The sequence below is a fragment of the Melozone crissalis genome, unplaced genomic scaffold (genome assembly GCF_028551555.1).
Source record: "Melozone crissalis strain CALT ecotype California unplaced genomic scaffold, PUWL_Pcris_2 ptg000006l_1, whole genome shotgun sequence".
In the NCBI taxonomy this organism is placed as follows: domain Eukaryota; kingdom Metazoa; phylum Chordata; class Aves; order Passeriformes; family Passerellidae; genus Melozone; species Melozone crissalis.
Genome location: NW_026535784.1, coordinates 33,892,246 through 33,916,226, shown reverse-complemented (window position 1 = coordinate 33,916,226; position 23,981 = coordinate 33,892,246). Strand labels below are relative to the sequence as shown.

At 36.5% G+C, this 23,981-nt stretch overlaps 1 protein-coding gene across 2 annotated transcripts in view; it reads right to left on the bottom strand.

Annotated features, from left to right (window-relative positions):
• The window catches only part of MARCHF1 (membrane associated ring-CH-type finger 1), a 224,797-nt gene that overhangs the window by 30,815 nt on the left and 170,001 nt on the right, over positions 1-23,981 (bottom strand). Inside the window, exons 3-5 of one of the 2 annotated variants that reach the window (XM_054295489.1) lie at positions 13,004-13,054; positions 1,038-1,117; positions 15-746 (exon numbers count right to left, since the gene is read on the bottom strand). In XM_054295489.1, the coding sequence (XP_054151464.1) occupies positions 15-746; positions 1,038-1,117; positions 13,004-13,054 (863 nt within the window). The remainder of the gene's footprint in view (positions 1-14; positions 747-1,037; positions 1,118-13,003; positions 13,055-23,981) is intronic. The other variant, XM_054295491.1, reaches the window with a different exon arrangement.

Here is a 23,981-nt window from a genome sequence, read left to right as displayed (position 1 = left end):
TATTAGGGACTAACCTGCATACTTCTAAATCATCAGACCAGTCATCATACAACACTGGAGGTTTCTGAGCAGCATGAGGCACCGTGGGCCCTGCCCCAGCAGGTACTCCATGATCTGGGGCAGCCAGAGCATCACTGCCAGAGCCTGCCTCTGCAAAGGAGTCCTTGGTGTGCCTAAGGAAAGGCGCAGGCTGCCGGTCTCTGTGGGAGCTTTTCCCTTTGCTTTTCCCACATTTTCTTGAGGAAATCCTTGCTTCCTGAGATGATGCTGAAGACTGTGATTCCTTAAGCCTTGAAATCCTTCGGCGGTGATTTAAAGTAGGATTCTCAGGGTCAGACACCTCTTGTTTCTCTTTTCCCATTGTCCCCAAGGTGACAAGTTCAACAGCATTACTGTTTGAGGATCCATCCTGGTTACTGCATGATCTATTATTTCTTCTCCCTCTCCTGGCCATCCTGGCCTTTTCTCTTGCTCTCCTCCTAGCCTGAGCCCACTGACTCTCATCTGAAGATGATGATGAATCAGATGCGTTCCAGCTGGATCTCGGAGGCTCAGGATGCAATTTACAGTTTCTTCCCTTTCCTTGCTTTTCTGTATGCTCACCATTGTCTCCAGTCTCTTTTTTCCGCCTAAACCTTCGTTTTATGAGTTTCTTACCACCCAGCTCCCTATTAGAAGGGGCCAGCACCATGACAGGGGTTGCATGCTCAAGCTCATCTTCTGACAAATCATGCAAGGTAGTAGATCTAGACAAAGCAGTAAGCAAAGGAAAGGGATGGAAATGGGAAGGGTGGGTGGAAAGAGAAATCACACAGACAAAAAAAAAGAATGAGAATGAGAACATGAATTTTAATACAAAACCATGAGACTAAAACACAAAAACAAAACCAAAACAAAGAGAGATCAAAAGAAAACTAAAGTCTATGTCAATTATGAATAAAGTTAAGCAGAAGAAAGAGCTACATAGCTACATAATATTTAATAAAAGCAACTAACAAGTATCAGCCAGACGAGAGTATATTTTTCTCAGCACATACCTACAAATGTCCTGAGTGGAGGGGCAGACAGATAACCGAGACTGACTCCTGGGAGCTGTTCCTGTTGTAGGACTGCTTGCCTGTTGAAATAAGTTAGACAGTTTGGAATCTTTGTCCATGAAATACATTGCAGATATTTTACTGCTTTGCCACATGATCACAAAATTAAAACAACTGTTTCTGCTGTTCATAGCGTGCTGTTGAACACATAGAAGCTGGCAAAATACAGGAAGCTTGAACAAAAGTGAAACCAATTTGTGGAACTAAGTACGACTGAAGTGTTTGAGCTCTTATTCGCTCATGACTACTTTTTGTCACTGTTTGAGGAAGCAGCTTTCAGCATTTGAATTTTCATTTGGCTCTACTGTAAATGTCTGAAGGGGAAACGTCTGATTTTCTTTTGTGCAGTCAACCAACCATGATGATGCCTTTCCAAATCACGTGAAGTGCATCTGTGATACATTTAGTGATGAAGAACCCAAAGCTAACTTAGGTTGAGTGGACTGATGAAACAGCAGGAAGAATAGAGTGTGTTTTAAAAGGTTTTCAAGGCAATCAGATCTTCTAGAAAAGCTGAAAATGTTAAGCTGAGATGAGCCAGAAAAATTCAAAGTGCAGGCTGCATCTCTACAGAGCTGATCACATTCTCAAACAGCAGAAGAGATATAAAAATGTTTAGTATGTGACATTTTGCTCATAAGGTTGTTGCTACAAATTGGAGATTCAGTTACCCAATACTTTCACTGAAAACATATTTTGATGGTGTTAGCAGCAAACCATTTCAATCTGCCTTGCTATCAACTGACAGCAGAATTGTATGGAATCCAAATGTAAATCCAAGGCATTATGATTCTTCAGGATCCCTCACAAGACACAGTATTGTGGGAAGTGGGTTCAATACAAATCACTAAGGCTGTGACCTTCCTGCAGCTGATCAGGGCTATTGGCTTTTACTATGCAACCCCATCCAGCCCATTGTGATCACCACTTCCAAATGCAGACAAAATACTACATGCCTCACAATTCCACAAGATCGAGCACCAGATGCAAGGGAAGGATAACTATTAAGAAAGAGTACAAAGCAAAAATCAAACAAAGATGTAAAGCCTGTTATCCAAATCTTTTGTACTAGCAAACCAAATTCAGTCAGATATAATTGAAATTATTTCTAGTTCAACTTCCACAGACATTTTTGTGGCGTTAAAAAGGTGTTGGAAAATTAGTAGTACAAGCAAAATAATTATAAACAGCAAGTACCTGCCAACACTTCACTTTTAGCCGAGGTTGTCAATATCCATTCTATTTAATGCATACATGTTTTGGAAACATCAGTCACCCCTAGGTGGATTTTTGCTTTTATGGGTACCAGCTGAGACTTAAGAATAGTGCTTTTGCATGAAAACAATCTTCTAGCTCCTGGAATTCAAGTAACCATTTTTACCTGTTGATTAATATCGCAAAAGTACACCAAAACCACCAACAATATTACTAATTCTTTACTTCTGGTTCCATGAATGAAAATCAGATATACAACAACTAAGCCAAAATGAGCAATTAAATTGGTAAATTGACACAATCCTTGTGTTGTAGGTTTTTGCCATGTCTGGATTCACCATCAAAGGAGGAACATTAGTGTGTATACATGCAGTGTCATGCTGGAAGAAAACGACAAGTATCTGTGAGAGAAATTGTATTCCATATCTCCTCTTCTACAAAAGCAGTATTTCAATTATAAGCATGGGGACAGAGTAGGAGTGTTTCTTACATACATATTGGAAACATATGTTAGATGCATGGTTGGGTATATAATCTCCTTCCATCTCAGCCTCTGAGATTAGCATCGGGTAATTAGGCATGTCTTAAGCTACTTAATGAGGAAAGATGCAGACATCAGCACCAATAATTAATGCTATTGGGTTACGTGCTGCTACTGCATGAAGAAACATCCCTCCAGACTAAGCCCCAGTGGAAAGACTGGTGAAGAAACCCAGCCCTAGAGCTGAGTGAGGAATCCTGGATTCATGCCTCATGATGTGCTCATTTTTTTTTCCCCTCACAGCTCCAGGACTGTTACCATTGCTTCTTTGGGATCTCTGTACTACAGGGGTTTGGCCTGGTCTTAAATGGTGGTCAGGTCAACTCCACACAGTAAAGGGAATTTTTACATCACCTTGCCACAAGCAATACCCTTTGAAGGGATAGGGAGACTGGCTAAGCTGGCCCAGCAGCCATACAGTAGGTCTGCACAAGTTCAAGAAACTTTCAGCAGCTATTAAAGCAGGAAGCCAGCTAGACAGTTCTTAAGAGAGCTGAAATAAAGCCAAAAACCAAACAAGCTCCTTGAAAAGTTTTTTACACTTACGATTTGGAACTGCAGACCAGCAGAAATCTAATTATTTTAAAATAAAAATTACATTATCAGCTTGACTACTTAAATCTTACATTTCACTTTCAACTGTCAAGAGGTCTGGACTGTTTCAGTCCTGCTCAGTCAAATTTACTTTCTAGTTCCCCTGTGCAGGCATGATGCTATGTTTAGTTGTACATAACTCATAGGAAAGTTTATTTCCTTCAAAACCAATTTACATAAATATCTTTTACAAAATGAATGCTTTTTGCTTATTTATCTAAGCCCTATTGGAGCAAACATGACAACTGGCAGGCAAAAAGCCAATGCACCATTTAAGTCTTCAAAAACAAAGCATGACAAGTTATATACAAGATAATTCAGATTCTTACCTGTGATCAAATATAATTAATTCAATTTCTACAACTTTGTAACACAATTTTTAATCTACATTATCTAAATTTATATGCATTTATCTACATTAAATTAGTTTTTCATGGTAAAATCATAGATTCATAGAATTCCAGGTTGGATGGAACCTCAAAGACCACCCATTCTAACCTTTCTTGGCAAAAGCACAGTGTGGACAACATGTCCCATCATGCCATCCAGCTGAATCTTGAAAGTGTTTTCATGGAAAAAAAAAATTAACTGATGGAGCGAATTCTAAAACCAAAAAGGTTAATGCTTCTGATATTAATTTTCTGATGTTGATTTGTGTCCCTCACAGGAAATGGAGGCCCTTATTTTGTAAATAGTGTCTTTGTAAATGAAATACAAGTGGAAGGACCTGCTAATGTCAGGTCTCTCCTTGCTACCACATGTCAAATGAATTCAATAATTCACATCTCGATGAGCTGTTTTTAAGAACCTGTAAATTTCAGCTCAGTTGGACGCCTAGTCCCTTTACTTTTTCATCCTACCCTGTTCTGACAGCAGTAACTGTATTTGCTTTCTGCTACCAGCACTGCCTCTAAGTTTACCCCAATTCTTTTGGCAATACTCCCTCTTTGCCATTTCTTTTACAAACCTTACATCCCAAACTAATTTTAAAAATTTAAATAATAATATCTCTTAAAGTCAGTCTGAGAGCAAAGATATCTAGAGGGGCATAAAGGGTAGTGTGTTTACAGAGGAAATTGTGTATTTTCAAGGCATATCTGACAAACCAGAACATGATAATTTGAATATATTCTGCTCACGTCCTATCAGTCCAGCTCTTTTGGGAATGCATATGCAGCAGATGTTGGAAAGTCTCAAGCAGACAGATCTTATTGCTGTAATTACCATCCCATTGCTATTTTACTATACAGCACACTGAATATTTTGAGATACTGTATTTAGTCAATAGAGGGATCAGAGTGATGCTGAGGAGTCCAATTCCACCTGGGAGGCTGAATAACAATTATTTTTTAATAGTATTCCTTGAATGAATGTCTTCTTCAGACAGGTATATTGTACAGTTCACTGGAATGGGAAAACTAAACAAGCACTGTACTAATTTTATCATAACAAATTACATCAGTAGCAGAATTAAATGCGGTAATTCAAAATAAAGCTGTCTCTCAATTAATTTATAAGCAAGGCAGCTCATTTCTCTATGCCATCAGCACAAGGAAGAGGTCTAAAGGAAAATGCCAACTCCAGCTGATCAGGTCTGGCATTTCAAAAAGATTGTTAGGAGAGAGAGATTCCCCAGTCACCACCTTCTGCTGCCTCGGCCAGTTTAGATGAACTCTCTTGTCAAGGATTTGCAATTCAATTAACAGACATGACAGGGCACTCATCCATAATTATTTTTGGTATGTTGGCAGTGTGCTTTTCAAGCAGAATACTGGTAAATACGAGTTTTCAGGATAAGTGAGATGATAATCACTTACCCAACAAAAAGGGACTTCAGTGTCACACACATGTGTCTGTGTTAGAAAACCAGCAAAGACAGAAACTGGGTACAGAAATAAGTACAACTGGTGAAAACAGTAAGAATTTCAAATCAAGGCTACCTTTACTTAAGTGTTCAGGATCTGGTAGAAGTTTCCAGAAAATAAATTAAAATAAAATTTAAATTAAATTAAAACTAAAATTAAGGTTGAAATGAAATAAAATAAAATGGGGGGGGAAAAGGTCCTTAGAGGCCATCTACTGCTTAAACTGCATGTTGAAACTAGTGCAAGAACATGAATCAAGTTGTGTTCTTCCTAAGAGCACAGAAGGGACCTGCTTCAGCTTAACAGAAAAGCTGAGTAAAAGCAGATTCCAGAAGTGCAAAGAATCACATAGTAAGGGAGTGAAACTTTAAATTGAAAAAGTAGATGATGTAATGGACAGCTTATATAAAATGGCCTCACAGCTATCACCAGAAAGGGCAATGAATCCTGTTGTGTCTCTCTTCTGAACAGAAGCATTTCCAAAAGCTGGTCAACCTAGAACACTGCTGAAGAAGAAAGCTGCAGGCAACTGATGGGTGATAGGGCAGACAGGGAACATGTCTCATGCTTTTATTCCCCTGCTGAGTTTGCTCTAGTAGAAGTGATGCATCACAGAGTGCTCCAGATCCCACCAGCCATTATAGTTTAAAAGCTGAAACTCTATCCTATTTGAAAAACAGCACACAAAGGAATGGATCCCTTAGAAGATCAGAGCAGTTTGTCTGGCTTTAAGTTCAGCAGGAGACCCAGTCTGTGCATTTTAATCTGAAAATTTCTGCTTTGTAAACAACGTAACATTCTGCAGAAAACATCCACCTTTATGAACTTTTATGTGGACATCTCCTCAGGTCTAAAAAGTTCCAAAACATGATGAAGGTGACCTAAGGTGGGTGTTATTTTACAAGCTCGGTCTTGATGGCAACTGAAATTTGGGTGCAGGGGTTTGGAAGAGGGGATTTCTGCGTTTTGGCTTGTTTGCCTGTTATGTTTTTCTTTTCTTTATTTGTTTCTTCATGATAGAGTTCTTGCTTTGTGCTCAGATTTCAAAGTTGTTTTTAATCTGATTGATGGCTTTACAGCAATTGTTACATTAATTGGTAACTGGATTACTGTTAAATAATCTTTCACAGATTTTCTTTTTCAGTGACTTATTCCTTGCACAATTCTTCCCTAAACCTTTTCTTTCTCTCCTTTCCTCCTTCCCCTCCTTTCACCTGCCTCTGAAGAGAAGGAATTAAGGGAAAAGTAACACAGAAGGAAGGAGCAGAAAAATCCTTCAGATTCTGCCAAACAACATCAGTCAGCACCTTTAAAAGTCAGTATGATTATGTTATAAAGTGGTTTGAAATGTAAAATCAAAATTGCAAATGGCAAATCCATACTATCATTTAAAAAATGAAGAAAATGAGTAATTACAGCTTTAACTTGTAAATTCAATCAGCTTGTTTAAGTTGTTTTCTCCTGCCTTACTAATCTATGTTAATCTTTAGTTTCAAGGTACAGGTTTGCCTAAAAATCCCACTTTTTCTATAGGCATAGAAGCACTGCTAGCTAAGCTTTGAATTATCAGATGGATTATAATATGCAAAGTCTTTGTATCATAGCCACACAGTATTTTTCATTCATGAGTCTCTTCAAGGATGCATCTTTCCAGTCACTACCACTTTCTTAATAAAAATGTTTCATGTTTCTTAAAAAAATACAGGTAATTGAAAGAAAGGATGTGCCAGGTTTTATACAAAAGGCGCAGAGCCATGAGATCAGCAGCTTTTGACTGTCTAGAGGGAGTTAAATGGAAATTTAGCCTATAGGAAAGGTGAAGCACAAAACCTGCATTTTCTTTGTTACTGGATTTTGCGGCATTTATGTCTAAAGGTAGGCAGTACTCAGAGAACCTTTTAGAATTTCTGTTCCAAAGAGGGCATCTGCTTTCACACATCCCTCTATCTGCAAGACTGAAACCCTCAAAACATTCCTATAACCTAAACAGCTTTCACTCAGATGACGTTCCTGCCATGCTCTCACAAGTGCATGTGAGTGCAGACACCCACCATGTTCCCCCTTGGGTCTGGTGGACTGTGCAGGAGACAGACTGGATGAAATCCCATCTGTGAGGATACCATTCTGATGCTTGAACAACCACATTCTGGTGTGTATTTGATGTCTATTTATTCCAGCCCTAAGGGAGGAGAGAAGCCTAAATGTGCCTAAGCAAAAGAGTTGTAGTAAGAATATTGAAATGACTAAACTGAAAGAAGTGAAACCCTGAGAATGCATCATGAAAAACAAGAGATATTGTGTTTTTATGAAGTGCAATAAACATAAAACTGCATGACTCCCCTAATTTTTTACCACTGTAGAACCAAAGTTTGCTTAACTGAATTTGTTTTGAGGACAAATATGCGAAATGTGCTTCTGAGTGCCATGGTGAAAAAACAAATGCCATGCAAAGATTTCCAGAGTATATATGTAACAGGTATGTTACAGATCATAATTACTATTTATAATTATGGAAGTAATTAATTATATATAATAAGCATATGCAGTAACTTGCATACTCCATTTACTAAAAACAAATCAAAGCTGCATCTGTATGATATTGGCTATCACAGGATAGGACTGAATTCTGTGATAACAGAAATTAAAATTATATATGGGCATTACACACTGAGTGAGCTTGTATGAAAACATAAAAACTGTGGCACAACACATTCCACACATATTTGCAGTTATATCTGGATGTGTCAAGATGTGAACTATTTTCTGTTGGTTGTCCCCATGTATTTAATACCATCATACAGGCATGCAATTTCATTCAGTTCAATTTTCAGGCAGACTCAGGTAAATTCTGCTGCCATGCCTTTTGTTAAGCTTATTGTAAACAAAGAATAAATTGTACGGACAAACCACAAAGCATTCTCTATACATAGAAATCAAGCATTCATTTCTAGGAGTTTTAACAAGAACATAAACAGCTACTATGCAATGGATCTACTTCTAGTCTTTGGTTTTCTACCTTTTTTTTTGTGTTCAAAATGAATTCTGTTCTGATAAAGAAAATCTTTTCACTAACTTGTTTACTTTGCACTGTTGTTTTCAATAAATGAGAGCTAAGTGCTAGGTTAGTCTTCAGCTTTCATAAAAATGATCCTGTTTATGAACAAGAAGAATGACTTGATGACTAATGTAACACTTATACTCACATTTTAATGCCAGTTTTGTATACATCATATTATCTACTGTAAAAGCACTTATGAAGGCTGACATTTTATGCTTTACAAGAGCGAGGACTTTTTTCTTGATTTGTTTTCTTTTTTGAAAGCCCTAATTTTTCCCTCAGCTACTCACTACAGTAATCTAGAACGTACACTTGGAAGGGATGGAGCTTTGTGGTTCCTTGAAATAAAGCAGTCACCAATCTGGAAGAGAATTTTCACTTGTGATTAGCATGAAATTGGCAAGAGCAGTAAGACCTATGGATCAACTTGGAGCATTGTAGCTGCCTGTAGCAAAGCATAAGGCGTCACACAAGTGGTCTTTAGGATTCAGTCATGAAACAGATTATCTTGGAAATGCTGCAATCCTAGTTCTGGCAAACAAAGTCCATGGTAAGAACTTCTTTCAAAAGAACATTTAAGTTCCTTTATGTTTTTTTTTCACCATGAAACCTACCAAGAGATATTATGTGCTCTCTGTTGGTGTCACTGCCTTAGACATGGTGATGTTTGGCCACTACAAACACTTACAGTGTGTAATAGTGAGTTCTGCTTCAAGCTAGGTAAACCATCCAAATTGCAACATAGGTCTCTTCATACAATCACCTCATACACAGAGAGGATGAAATAGTTGAGAATATCAACACCCATTTAAAAGATTATTCAATTTTAATGGAAGAGATTAAATGGCAATTTATAACTATTATAAATATTGTATTACTTACTATTATTATACTATTACTGCTATTATTATAAATATTATAAATAGTACAGAATTTGATGCCCAGTTTGTGAATTTTCTTTCAAAGTCACAAACTGAGTGATTCAAATCAACAATCAATACATTAGAAACAATAAATTTTTCATCTAGATTAGCATCCTGGGGCCTTTTGGTTTTCATTTGTATCTTATTGAGAGGAACCTCACCCGACAAAAGAAATCAGAAATTGCTAACATAGAGTAAAAACAATTATTTTCTTCTTTCTTTCCCCTATTACTATTCATATTCTAAATTAGACATGTGAATATTATCACACAGAATATTCCAAAACAAACACCTTACTTCCTGATGTAACTCGACAGAGTTTTATTAGATGGAAGCTTCAGAGACTTGTAAATAAAAAGTGTTCTAACACCTGCTCCAGGCTTTTGAGAAGTAATTGAGGCAAATCAAAATTCAGGCAATTTGCTCCAAGCCTGATTTTCTCTGCACTGAAAAATAAGCCCAAGGTTCCCATCAGAGAATTTTAGATTTTGCTGCTGAGATACTATCCTTCTCTAATGAGCTCTCGAATCATAATTAACATACAGAAAGATAATTACAGTGTTTTAGAAACATTTCTTCCAGAAAGCATTTTAACATAACCAGGCAGCCTCAGAAATACATATAGAGCATAAAGGCTACAGACTATAACTCAGACACAAAATTTGTTCCACTGGCTAACCACAACAGAAAACAATGAATCCACCAGATTCTTCTCTGACTACCCTTCCTCTTAAATTATACATCTATTTAGGAAGACATAAGAATTTTAATGAAAGAAGTTACAGTGCACAGAAAACTAAGCAATGGCAAATAGGTAATGATCAAGGTCAAGTTTTTAATTTACTTAAATTTTAAACACATGCAGATAGGATAACAGCAATCCAGAAAACTGCACAATACTATCTCTTACAAAGAATAATTAAGTTCCTTCTGCTGCCAGCAACAGAAGAAATAGGTGGGAAAAAAGTCTAATACTTAAAAATATAGTAATAATTTAAAATCATGGCAGCTGGCTCATAACTCACTTTTCCAAGTGTTTAATATTTTTCTTTATGTGTATAGTTTTCTTTATGTAGACAGGTTTTGAAAGCCATAACTGCTAACTTGGGCTACTTTGTCAATACAAGATAATGTGAAATACAGAAAATTCAAAATATGAGTTAATAATCTAGTTATTAAATTATTAATCATATCTAATTAAGTGCTAGCAGGGCAGAACACAAAAAGATTGTTTATTTATTTATTGATTGCACAAGAAAAATCTAGGTTATTACCAGAAGTGCAGGAAAAATTAGGCACTGATACATTTTCCTAATTGTCTCTGATTGGGAAACTATCAGAAGCAGTTGCTTTTGGAGTTTCAAGGCAGTTTTCTTGATATAAATAAATAAACAGCTGCTCTTCACTGAAGAGAGCCACAGCTGTTAGTGAAATATTTTAAGTTTTGTTCTTTCATTTGCCTTAAATAGTCTGTCACTGAAATCCTTGCCAGAAAATTACATGCAATAAGAAAAGTCCTTGCAGCATGCTAAACTTCTACGGTCTCAGCAGACTGCAAAAGTGAATGGTAAAATTGAGGTTGATTTCCACACACACACACATCCACCCATCTTGGGAATGTTTGACTGTAAAATCTCTTGACTGAATAGATATATACTAACCAGTATCTGTAAAATACCAAATCAAAACCATTCCTTCTCATTATAACTAGATAAGACATCTTCAGTGTTCAACAATTCAGTTTAATCTGTAATACCACAAAATTCAGACTTAAAATTCATGTACCTAGCATGCAAAATTGCGCAAGCATACACGGCAAACCTCAGGTGTCCTCTCCAAATAAACAATTTAAGAGCATTATGAAAGATGAATCTGCATTACAGAATCTATGCTGTATTTCATTTCACAAATAGGTTAGTACAAAATCCAGTGGTATCTGCTCTGGGGGAGGAGCTCTACATCCAGCTAAGGGTGGAATACACAAATTAAAATATAATTCCATTTGATCCTTTTTAACTTACACATACAGGCAAATGAAAACAGTCAAAGACAGTGTTTTGATGACACTAATTTATATCTTTACATAAAGACTATCTAATTTTTCTGCCCATTGAAATTTTTGTTGTGTGCAAGATCTGACATTGCGCAGAACTCAGATTCTTGCCTTTGGCATGCAGTTTGTCTGGCCTAGGAGCTTTCATCCTTGTTTTGAGGTGGAGTATTTTTTACTATCACTTTCTGCCTTGCAATATTAACCTCCAAAATCAGGTGTTTCCTTTTCTATGTATACACACCTATATGAAAACCTGTTTTAGAAAAAAAGCATTTTAAGTCAGACAACAAACAAAACTGGAATTCCAACCAAATGGCTTTCAGCATTGGAAAAACTTTACTGGCAGGTAGCTTCAGAAAAAAAATTGATTCAAAACAATGCATGATGCTATACTTCAGAAAAAGATAAGGTGCATGACTGAAAAACTGTGAGTTTAACTTGCAACTAAAACCAGAGCAAATATCACTTTCTAATAAGCAACTATACTGATTTCTGCACAAATCCCTTCAAAATACATGTTGGTCACTGGCATGTTTCTCATATCAGTGAATATATTTATGCTTTGTCACAGTGCAACCTATGCACCTGTCTTCAAAAAAAAGCAGAGAAAGTAATATCAATTCATAATAGATTTACAGTAACTACTGCTAGATACACGCATTTAAAAATAGCAATTAAAATAATTAATACAATTCCCAGTGATAGAGTTTGTAACTATATATCTATATGATTTCTAAGGATAGGCAGTTAACCCAGAGGAGTTTCAGCCGTATCCTACAGCAGGCTGGATATATTCTACTTCTTTTTCCCTTCTAAATGTAAGAGAGCTGAACCTCACATGGAACTAGCATTTTAACTTAAAATCACAGTTGGGGTTTGCTGTAATTTTTTTTGTTTTATGCTCTGAGAAGAAAAAAGTTTTGCAGTGGGCACCCCAAAGACAAAAATACTCTGTGAAGAGGTTTAAGGATACAGTGCTTGCCCTAAATGCAAAATATTTAAAACCAAACATAATACATGGCAGATGTTTAGGCCTGTATTAAAAAAAAAAAATTAGTTTTATCTTTTGCCTCCTGTACATCCCGGCATTTTGGCATAAATTTCAGCCACATCTGAACCAAGAATACATAGAAAACGGGGTTAAAACCAAAGAACTTCAGTAAAAATCACATTTTGCCTTTCCTAAAGTTTCCCTTCTCTTTCCTAAAAAGCAAAAATTATCTAGATGTAAAGTCCTGGCTTCAGCGAACCATATATCCCTGTAAAAGGAATTCAGAATTCAGCCTGAAACGAACACAGATTTATAGCTTTGCATATTACACCTGTTATTATTTGGGTAGGGCAGGAGGAGAAAAAGAAAACAGTAATTTTATTTTAAGCTGAAGTGCTAAGGTAACATTAAACACTTGGGGAAAAGAAGTGAAAAAAAAGTGCATTAATTTATTTGCTTAGTATTGTTATTACATGTTTTACAGTAATGACTAATAGTATGATGGGGTTTACAGGATAACCATAATGTTCAGCAGCAAAACTTAAAATCTGATTCCTATGAATAAATAAAATACTACATAATGAATATAATGGATTAAAGTACTGTTTTATATTTAATTACCTAGTTTTCTTTAAATTCCAGAAAAAGAAAATAGAATTCACATACCTTTGAAATATTACTTGATCGACTTGTGGAACGCCCTGGGGATTTTTCATTCTGGAAAACAAAATTAAAATATGAAAACATTTTATGTAATTTGGATTTTACCTAATATTTTCTGTGATTGTGACTGCACAGAGGCTCTCTTCCTCTATTTTTCTTCAGTTTGGCTACTGACTGCACAATGGAAGACAGTTCAAGAAATAAACCATCACAATAGTCTTGCAAATTACATGAATAGAAGTTTTTAAAAAGTTCTGTAAGAAATTATTGCTAGCATTTTATTATTGTTGGTTTATTTTGCAGTTTTTCAGAAAAAAAATTTTGAGTCAAAGCTTAAGGAATCATCAGAGCTTCTCATGAAAACTGGCACTTCTGTATGAAAACAAATGTTCAATGACAAGAATTTCCCAGTTACATTGAACATATGCCTGCTTGAAAAAAAAGTAGAATTTATTCTTTAGGCAAATTAGCAGTACTAGATGATTTCATGGACAGATATGTTCTGAGAAAAACAAATTGTGATCATGCAGAGATGCAGTTCAGTTCAACATCTACTCCTCCATCCCCTCTCACTCCTGCAAACAACACACACACAAACCAACAGCGCAGGCTGAAGTGCATGAATAAAGTGTATAGCAAAGAGCTACATTTCCACAGCACATGGTTGTTGTGGGGGTTTTTTTTAGCAACCCAAAGGAGGGAGTGGGGAGTGGAGAAGGGGTTAAAAAATTTCTTCAGTATTTACACTTCCCTGGCAATTGATTCAGCTTCATTTACACTGAAAAGGTAAGACATTTCAGAAACGGGGCTCATCCTCTTAGTAAATCCATGTATCTTAAGAGAATCATGAAAATATTTTTCTCAGCACTTGAGGATGTAGGTTCAAACACTCAAGTGAAACATTCACATCACTCATCAAGCCTGATTTTTACCCAGAAGGAGCTGAACTAGGTATCATGTGCCTAAGTCTGTCAGATAACCTGCTTGGAGGAACAGGGTGACAAAACCCAAAGCAGAGCTTTTGCTTCTGCAGCTTTATTTGTAATTCATGCATCATGCAAACACATACATGCACACATGTCCACAAGAGGCTTTCAACTTGACTATGACCCATCTCTCCTCAATTAAACTACACAAAAATACAGAAGGTGCCAGCTACCAAAGACTCAATTTCCTCCTCAATTAATGTGTGTCTAGTCTACAAATTAGTACTTCCCCAAGACTTTGTGGCACAGAACTGTTTTGTATTGGCAAAAATGACCAAAAAGAAATATCAGGCAACACATCAGCAAACATCTAGAACAAAACCTCCACTTTTATTTGTCATTTTTGTAGTAAAAAAGCCACTTTGCTCTCAACCCCAGTAAGCACATCCATATGAAAAAATAGTTTTAAAACTACATGCTTCATATACCTATGTATCTTACTTCCTCCAGACTTTAGATGGCTTATGTTTTTATTCCATCCCTCAGTGCCATCACATTTTTTTGGACTGCAAACATAAATATCCTGAATTATTTCTCTTTCTACTTTATCTTCACAACAGTAAGTAGCACAATGGACACTTGTCATTAAAACCAATGCTGAGTTCCCTGACCACAGAGCACTCTACATTTTATTCTATCATAGAAACTAAATCTCAGGACTTAACAACCTTCAGGTTTGTTTGTCGCTCTTTTTTTTTTTTTTTTCTTAAAGAACAATTTAGAAAAAATAAATTCTTTAAGGTATGCATCCATTTCTTACACTTTGTCCTTGAGGCTGGGCCCACTTTAAACAAGGATGTGGAGTAGATGATCCTTCCTGACCTGAAGTATCCTGTGATTCAAATATTACTTCTGTGGTATATTATCCACTGTAGCTTTGGTAAAAAATTCATAATTGCTTATCCTTTCTCAATGACATTAAATGTATACAGCTCTGAATGTCTGCATTTATATCCATAGAAAATAATACACTTTGGATACTCTGGGTACATCATTTAGAGTAGCTCTGCTTTGACCTCAAAAAAATAGAAATTATGGACCCATGAAATTAGTTCCCATTTTGTGGTTAGAAATTATGAACAGGGATCACAGCTGAGAAACTCCCTACTGAAAGCATGCAGCCTTTATTGTCCATCCCTTGGACTAAAAAACACATTGTATTCTCTGACAGCATAGTGAACCCTAGAACTCAAACTTCTTTTCTTTCAACAATCCATCATTCAAGATTCATTTTCAAAATCTGTTTCTTGACTACAGCTCTCTCTCCAGGCTTTTTACATGATTCATTCTTCTCTCTGGCACATTATCTCCTTCGCTTGGGATACAACAAGATTCTGACTCTCCAACTGAAAATTCACAGCATCACAGCATCCACAGTCTGCAAAGTACTGCTCATACACTCAATCGTCTAAACTGAGACAAAGAGTGCTGTCTCAACAGTTTTTTGGAAAAAAAAATAAATAAGTTTAATCATCATTACTAGGTTCAGGCATTTCAAGGTGATTTATCATGAAAACCACAATATAAATAGAACAAAAAGCGTTGCACTAAATTACAGCACATAAATCAAATACAGAATTCCTCCTTGAAGTTCCTATTCAACTTGCACGACTATTCATACAACAAAAGAAAAGAATAGGAAAGTTATGGCAAAATCACTTTTGAAATGCGCCATTAAAGAGTGTCTGTGTGCTTCTGTTTTAATGATTTATGTTTACAAAGAACTCACATTGTTAAGAATAATTGATTTTTGTTATAACTTGTTGAAGAGGAAATGCAGAATCCTTTCCCTACAAGCTTGTTAAACGGTAAGATATTTTTTTTTTTTTGCAAAGATTCAATATTAATTTACATTTTAAAAGTTAACAACGAAACATAGAATATGCTGAGTTGGAAGGGACCCACAAGGATCATCAAGCCCACCTCCTGGACCAGCACAGGACATCCCAAGAGTCACACCATGAACCTGACAGCATTGTCTAAACACTTCTTGAGCTCTGTCAGGCTGGTGCTGTGACCACTTCCCTGGGGAGCTGTTGCAGTGCCCAATCACCCTCTGGTGAGGAACATTCTCCTGATACTGAACCCAAATATCTCCTGACACAGCATCAGGCCATTCCCTTGCATCCTGTCACTGTCACCACAGAGTGAGATCAGTGCCTGCCCCTCCTGTGCCCCTCATGAGGAAGCTGTAACTGCACTGAGGTCTCCCCTCAGTCTTCTCCAGGCTGAACAGACCAAGTGACCTCAGCCACTCCTCATATGGCTTCTCCTCAAGGCCTTCACCATCCTTGACGTTCTCCTTTGGACACTCTCTAATGCCTTAGTATATTTTTTACATTGCAGTCCCCAAAACTGCACATAGGACTCAAGGTGAGGCCACAGCACTGCACAGTAGAGGAAAGACATAACCAAAGGTTTTAACCAAAGACATATATATTCAAATATTTATACATATTTTTGTGCATCAAGGAAATCAGATTCAATTTTCTTAATCTTTGAATCAGATTATTTCAAAGAAAATAGCAGTCACCTTTTAGAATTACACATTTCAGCAGGAATTATTTACTGTCTGTAAAGAGCATTTTTCATTTCTGGGACTGAGTTTTCTAAATTCACATACACACACAGTCCTGGCCCATGAGCAAAGTGAAAACAAGATATTCAGAGACATTTCTCAATAAATTCTTAAACTGTGTTTTCATCCAGTCAACAAAATAGCAAAACAGCTCCTCCCAAGACCCCTCCTGGACAGGCACCAGCTTTTTAGGTTGTCTTATATATGAAGACCACACTGAAATGCCTCTCCTTATTACCAGATCTCCTGTACCACCAATAGCTCATCTCTTCTACCCTAGGCTACAGCCTGCAAACACTTATCAGGTATCTTTTCTAAAATGTTTTGGCATAAAAATAAGTTCCTCCTCAACTATTCTACTTGGATATCAAGAAAAATCAGTTTGTGTTTGTAAATTTCCTAAGAATTAGGTTTTACCAAGATCACTTCTAAGGAAATAATTAAAAATGTAATTCAGCCTTCAATGTAAATTCTGGGAGGAAGACAAAGGAGAAATAACACCACAAAATTTCAGATTATGACATCTTCTTGAAAGTGCTTTGGGAGGAATTTTCCATATACCTGTCCCACCATATAAAACCAAAAAAATCTGTATGCAAATAGTAATTAAAATAATTAAAAATAAGTGAAAAATCTGGTTTTTTACAATAGTAAACTATCTCCCAAAACTTCATTTCAGCCTAAAACTGGGTTTTTGAAGTGACATTATTTTCAGGGACCTTCTTAAATCTAAACCAATTAAACTTTCTAATACTTAGATACAGCTTCTTCTTCTTCTTTTTTTTATTTGCAAATGTGACTTGCACTGCTTACAAACACATTTTTGTTTCTAAAGTAAGAGAATAAAACCCTGACTGGGCAGAGGAAGAGGTTAGTAATAACAAATCTCTAAAATACTGCTGTGAACAGTTCAGGCTCTCATTATAAAGAGGAAAGTAGGAAATTAGCTCGTTGCTTTCTGGTTCATATATAAATATTCATACGCACGGCTAACGATTTTAAGTCTTGCTGGGCAGCACAGCACATTTAAAACTAATCCATTTGTCTGCTTTCTTTCCTTAGCTGCCCCTTGTTTTGCTCTGGCTATGAGGATCACTGGGGCTGACCCAAGCACCTTGCTAATGAATTGCACTTCATCTCCCTGAAGTGAGCACGAAAGCATCAAGAATTAATCAGAATATCTCAGTTTACAGGAGAATCTTAAGCAACTGCTTTTGTCACACAAATAAAACCAAACCACCTCCCAAAAAACTCCTTTTACAAAATATTTTGTCTTAGTTTTATTTTTGTGAACTCTAATCTTTGCATCCCAGTGGTGCCAAGTGCTGTTCACATATCTGTACACAGCCCTCAACCTTGGAGTTCCACACATGACTTCAATGACAGATATCCATCATGCCACAACACGTTACAAAAATAAATTCCTCCTAAATGTAAGTACAACACAGGGCAAACAAACAATTTTGCCTGCCTGAAGTGCCTTTCCACATGATAGCCCCTCACGGGATCTGCACAGGAGCCTCTTCTCAGCACCTTTTCACTTCTAGAATTCTGAGTAGAAATTGCTTTCCTTTTATGACCTGAGCTATCACATATGTAGATGACCTTAAGTAGGAACATCAGTTGCTGAAAGAGCAGAAGCTGACATTATTAAAACTGATGTATGGACTGGATACAATTTTTTCAGTATCTCAACATGAAAATGAAAAGAATAAATTACAAACCAGGCACCATTTGCTTTAACTGTTAAACAAAAACACCAATGGCCATAATTATCTAAGACATAAACACACTGTAATTACTGGGCATCATGCATAATTTTACTGGAACCCAGAATTTTTTCAATATGACAGAACTGCTAGATTCAAAGTGCCAAGCGACAGGAAAAAAGCTCACTGTGAATATTAAAGACTGTGCTACAGATGCAACCTTTAATTAAAATAACAAAGTACAGACAACAGTAACTATTAATTAAAATAAAATATCAACAAAACACACAGAATATTACCATTTGTATTATTCATATATACTGCATCACATATATATAAATAAAACATCTAAAAAGAAATAACTATCTCTTGATCTATTTGTATGAATTGATGTGTAAATGTAGTTACTGTCTACTCGTTCTCTGCTACTGCCAACAGCCAGAGCCAGGATAACACTGTCTCCCATGGTGTAGCTATTGCTACATTACTAAAAAACTATTTCAGTTTCTCCTGTTGGGGGTCTATGTTTTTAAACCAAACACAAGCATAATACTGTTCCTTTAAAATTATTTATGCCAAGAGGTAATGGCAATGTTCCTACTGACAGAGCATATACCCTGCCTCTTGGTCAGCTTGGACTTGGACAGTCTTTCTCCATAGGAAGGAAGATGAGGAGAAATCAGCTGCTGGTGATAACATCCTAACAATTTCAGAGTAACTGACAATTCCTAAACAGGTTTGATGTGGGGAATTTATGTCCTGAAAGGAAGTCAAAGCCGATGTTAGCTCTAAAATAATACTGAGAAAACAGCCTATCATCAGCTGACAGTTACCTTTTATTTTTAATGCAATTATTCTCTGTGCTGCTACATATTTTATCTATATTTTCATATTTTCAAATATTCAACAGTCAGACATATAATTCTTCTTATAAGTGAATCATACCACTAAATCACCAAGTATAAAATTATTGGTAGTCAAATCTATATTTGAAAATGTAAGAAAATCTATCTCCCTTATTTGTAAACAAATTACTAGCTTATTCTAAGACATTTTAACTTCACTAAGAAGTTCAACATTAATGTCAAGTCACCTACAAAGTCACTAGGGGAAAGGCAGGAGAAGATGAAGCTAAACAGGCTGAAGGTCTCTGTTGAAAAGCACAACTGTGCAAAACCAGCTAATTATCACAAAAAGGGTTCTGAGGATGCTGAAGCATTTCAAAATGCCACTCTCTGTCATCTGTGGAAAGTGACTACATGTTCCAGTGTGACATAAAAAAATTAGTTTAATGACCTTAGAAGTTGAATGTTTGCCACATTTATATATGGGTAGGAGAGTACATAGCAATGATCAGGGAACCTATCTCTTCATGGCCTACTGGGTAACTTTACTTCAGAATAATGTACAGGTGCTTTACTTCTCTTAGGCCCTGTGCAACTAAGAAATCCCTGTTGTCAGATTTGCAGCACATAAGACCATCAAAATTTTACATCGGTACTTCCACTGTAATAAGGTTTGGAGTTAAAGCTTTTAGGAAGTTATCCTCTTTTTCAGCATTTTATCCTCTAAACAAAAATCTTCAATGCCACCAACTACATGGCACAGACATATTGCTGTGCTACTTATGGCTGCTTCTTGCCCTGGTATCTCTAGTGTGCTAGATTCCTATCTCCGTATCAGTCTCAGTGTGTCAGGGTTTTTTTCAGGGAAAGTTGCTAATGAGCATGATAAATACATCAGAATCTGATCCACCATCTTTTTGAGCTGAAAATGCTAATCACACTTTAATGAGGCTCAGGGCACTTTCCATCACAGGCCAAGATGAGTCAATAGCATGCTTCCTGTTAAGGCTTTCACAGTGATGCTTTTACCTGCAATTACACACATATCTTCCATGTTTCAGCATTCAGTTACTTTCTCTATGTTGCACAGATATCCAAGGTCAAAGCTGTTTTCAAATGGGAACAAACGCACCATTACAAAAAAAAAAAAAAAAAGAAAAACGCAGAAATGAATCAGCCTTGAAACAAAACACAGGCATGCACAGAATGCAGCCAGAAAACACTATGCTAAACACTCACCTCATGTCAGTGAAATCCCTTTCTCAGATCACAAAAAGGGCCAGATTTTAATTTGTTCTGCCACATGTAGAAAAAATGAAAAGTTCCTAGAAATCCTAGCCAAAATTAGAAATTAAATAACCATGAAGCTGGGAATTTGTTCAACACAAATCAGTTAACAGACAATGTGTGTCACATAGCTGCCCTTGACTGATCATGAGGTAAGAATCTTGTCAGAGACTTTTATTGGAAAATAATTTTTGGCAGGTCCTACTACAAATGAGAATGAGGTTAGTGCTCATTTTGGCTGGGGTAATTCTCTTCACACTAGCTGGTATGGGACTGTGGTTTGGACTGTGCTGGAAACTGTTGATAATTCAAGTATGTTTTGGTTGTTCACAGAAACAAGTGCCAACAAGAAGCACCAGTATTTGCATTATTTAATACAGCGCATCCCAATCTGACAAATGTCTCCACTTAGCTCTACCAGGAGGTGAAACCCTGAGTTGCTGAGGATAGACTTGGGCAATAAGCAGTACACTGCTGAGTGGCAACAGCTGGGCACAGTGGATCTTTCTGCTTCCTTGGCCCAGGGCAATACATCAGACTGAACCCACTGACAGAGAAGTTTGTGGCACTCACACATTCCAAAACAACCCCATCTCATACCACCCAGCTCACTTCCAAATGACACAATCCATCAGAGACTAGGGACAGGAATATCCTAACCACTTTCTAGGTTAACATACTCTAAAGCCCCCCTAGTTCCACATGATTGTTTTCATTCTTTAAATAGATATTCACTCACTGAATCCATCACTGACTGACAATACTTTAACCTTAAGAAAAATCACAAGTATCTAACCCAAGGTTGTTCTCTATGATAAGGCATTCTAAAATAATTAGTATGCAAAAAGACACATCTAAAATAGTATCTGCCCTTGTTGGCTCAGGAACTGTGTGGTGAACACCATGCATTAAGCACAGCACTGCATGAAAAATCTAGTAAAATTAGCTGCCTGTGCTCTTCAGATTATACCATGGCTGCCTGTTTTATCCAAAGTTGACCACATAGCTAAAAATTAAAATCTGCAAAGGCAGATATTGGACAAGTGAATCTTGACCCTTTTTTTTATTAACATGTCACAGAGAAAAAGCAAGGAAGACTAAAAAAAAAATCAATAAACTGCTAGTCAGCACTCTAATGATGTACCCTGGCATTACCAAGATGCATGGAATACTATTCACAAAGGATACTAAATAAAAAATGCAGAGGGATAATATTAATTAAAACTGAAGAAAATATGAAAATAAATAAATTTAGGGGGAAAAAAGAAAAAGGCAACTATAAGGGAAAAGAGATGGAATGAAAAAATAAACAAGGAAAAATGTTTCTCCTGTTTTGTCAAAATATGGAACCCTAGTAGAGTTTTCTCTACTTCTCTTATAAATGTTTCATCTATCCATATAGGCATTTTAAAAAGTTTGCTCCTTAACACAAAAGAGGGAGGGTGAGCAATTGCATGAATTCATCACTGTGAAGTTTTTCACCAGAGAACTGTGCACTTACTGACACTCAATACAAGGCTCCAACTTCTCTGACACATAGTGTCTGTAGATTTACTCGTCACATTTAGAAACACAGCTTGGCCTCCAAACATCTTATGAATGTTTTTCTTTTCCCCTGCTATTTCCCAAGTTACTTCTCTTCAGAAAAAACACAGCACTTTTAATTATTATTGTGTCAATGTCCAACTACATCCTGTTTAATTTCCATCATCTCACTATGTTAATCAGAGCACTTAGCTGAAACAGGTAAGCTATAGAATTTGACACCGATTTCCACATGTTAAAACTACCTTCTGCTACTTGTTTGCTCATTTTTACATTACCTGGCAACAACCTGCATGATTGCAGAAACACTTGATTTACATTTATTTAATACTGGAAACATGCTATGGGGGTTTCATGGTTGAGTGTAGTTGATAAAGATACCTTACCTTGAAAAACTGAAAATGTTTTATACTTTTTTTCTTGACATTTCTCAGCTATAGAAAATGAAGAAAAACACCACGCCCTCTTTTTTCCCCCCTCTAAAACACAAATGCAAAGCCAACAGGCTTTAATTTGTCAATCTGTTTTTCTAATGCAAGACTAGCAGTCCAGCTTAAGTTTCATTACTTCTGGACACGTGTGAAGGCTCACTGTATGTCAACCAATATATGCCACTGCACGTATCTTGGTGTCAGACATGAAATAAATCCACTCCTAGTTTACTTAATTATCACTTATTTTCACACCGTATTACCCTTTTCCAATGGGTTTGACATATAGAACAAGAAAGTGAAACAGAATCCTCCTCACTTTGACATCAAGCTATCATTTTGTCTCTCCCTGGGATGAACAGAAATGCAATACAATAAATGTCTCTGCAGCACTCTTAAATCAAATGGGTGTATTATTTACACATTACTATCATTTACAGATGATGTATTTAGGCATTTCCATCTCCTTAATCAAGAAAGACCTGTCTTTTCATACAACATGACATACAACAGTATTTCAGTACACTGTGATCCCCAATCTGCTCAATGCATTTGGTGGGAAGTGGTTGGATTTACTGCGGGAATTTTGGAGGAAAAACAACAGCATTCTCAGGAGGTTCAAAACAACTTTTTCTTGCAAACTTTTGACCACTCTGATGGAATTAAGCACTTCCCACCTGGTTGTTTTGAGCCAATCAACTGTTCCTCTGCTCTCCTTCAAAACACTAAGCACTGTATTTATTTTCCTAACCTCCCAGTACAAGATGCAATTTTGCTTCTCTAGAAGATCAGCGAATCTGAAGAGAAGGCTTTTCACTGCCATGCTGAACTGATAATATTTGTTCCATTAGCAGTGTGAATGTTCCCAAACATCTGGTCTCTGCAGTTCTCTACTGTAAGAACACTCCTGGTGGTCAGTATAAATTTCAGCCAAGAGTTTTTAAGTTCTTTACAAGAAAGTAGATGTGGTGCATGGACCATGTAATTTGATTTTAATTCATAGGATGGCATGCATTCCAATTTATCTTTGTTAAGCATGAAAATATGCTGATTTTTAAACTGAAAAGCCCAACTAACACATTTCAGAAGCTGGAATTCAGGGATCACTTTGCAGTCTGTGTTTTTGTGACCTCCTGGATTCCAATCAATTAGAACCAGAGATGAAAGCCTCTGGGTGGTCAAGTAGTTTTCTAACAGCCAAGTGTTTATCAAAGGATAAAAGTTTAATTAAATACACAAAGTCAAAGTGCCTCAATTATGATAGAGTTATAAAACATTACTTGATTATGTTCTGTATGTTCAATATCACCCCTTTCATATCTGCTATCTAATTAAAGTTTTATGTCTTTATGTTGCACATTGGTGGCCAGGACTTCCACTTCTGAATGTGGACAAAAAAATCATAAATGTCACCAGCTGAGTAATTCATTTTGTACCAGCAGTCCCTGTAAATCTTGGTACTATGGGCTTAGCATATCTGAAACCTTACAATCACAACCTGAAAATAAAAAATGTAAGAAAATGAGGAAATTTTATGCCAGTTAAATCCAAGATGTACATAGATTCCATAGATATAATCATTAGCAACTTTCCTATTTCT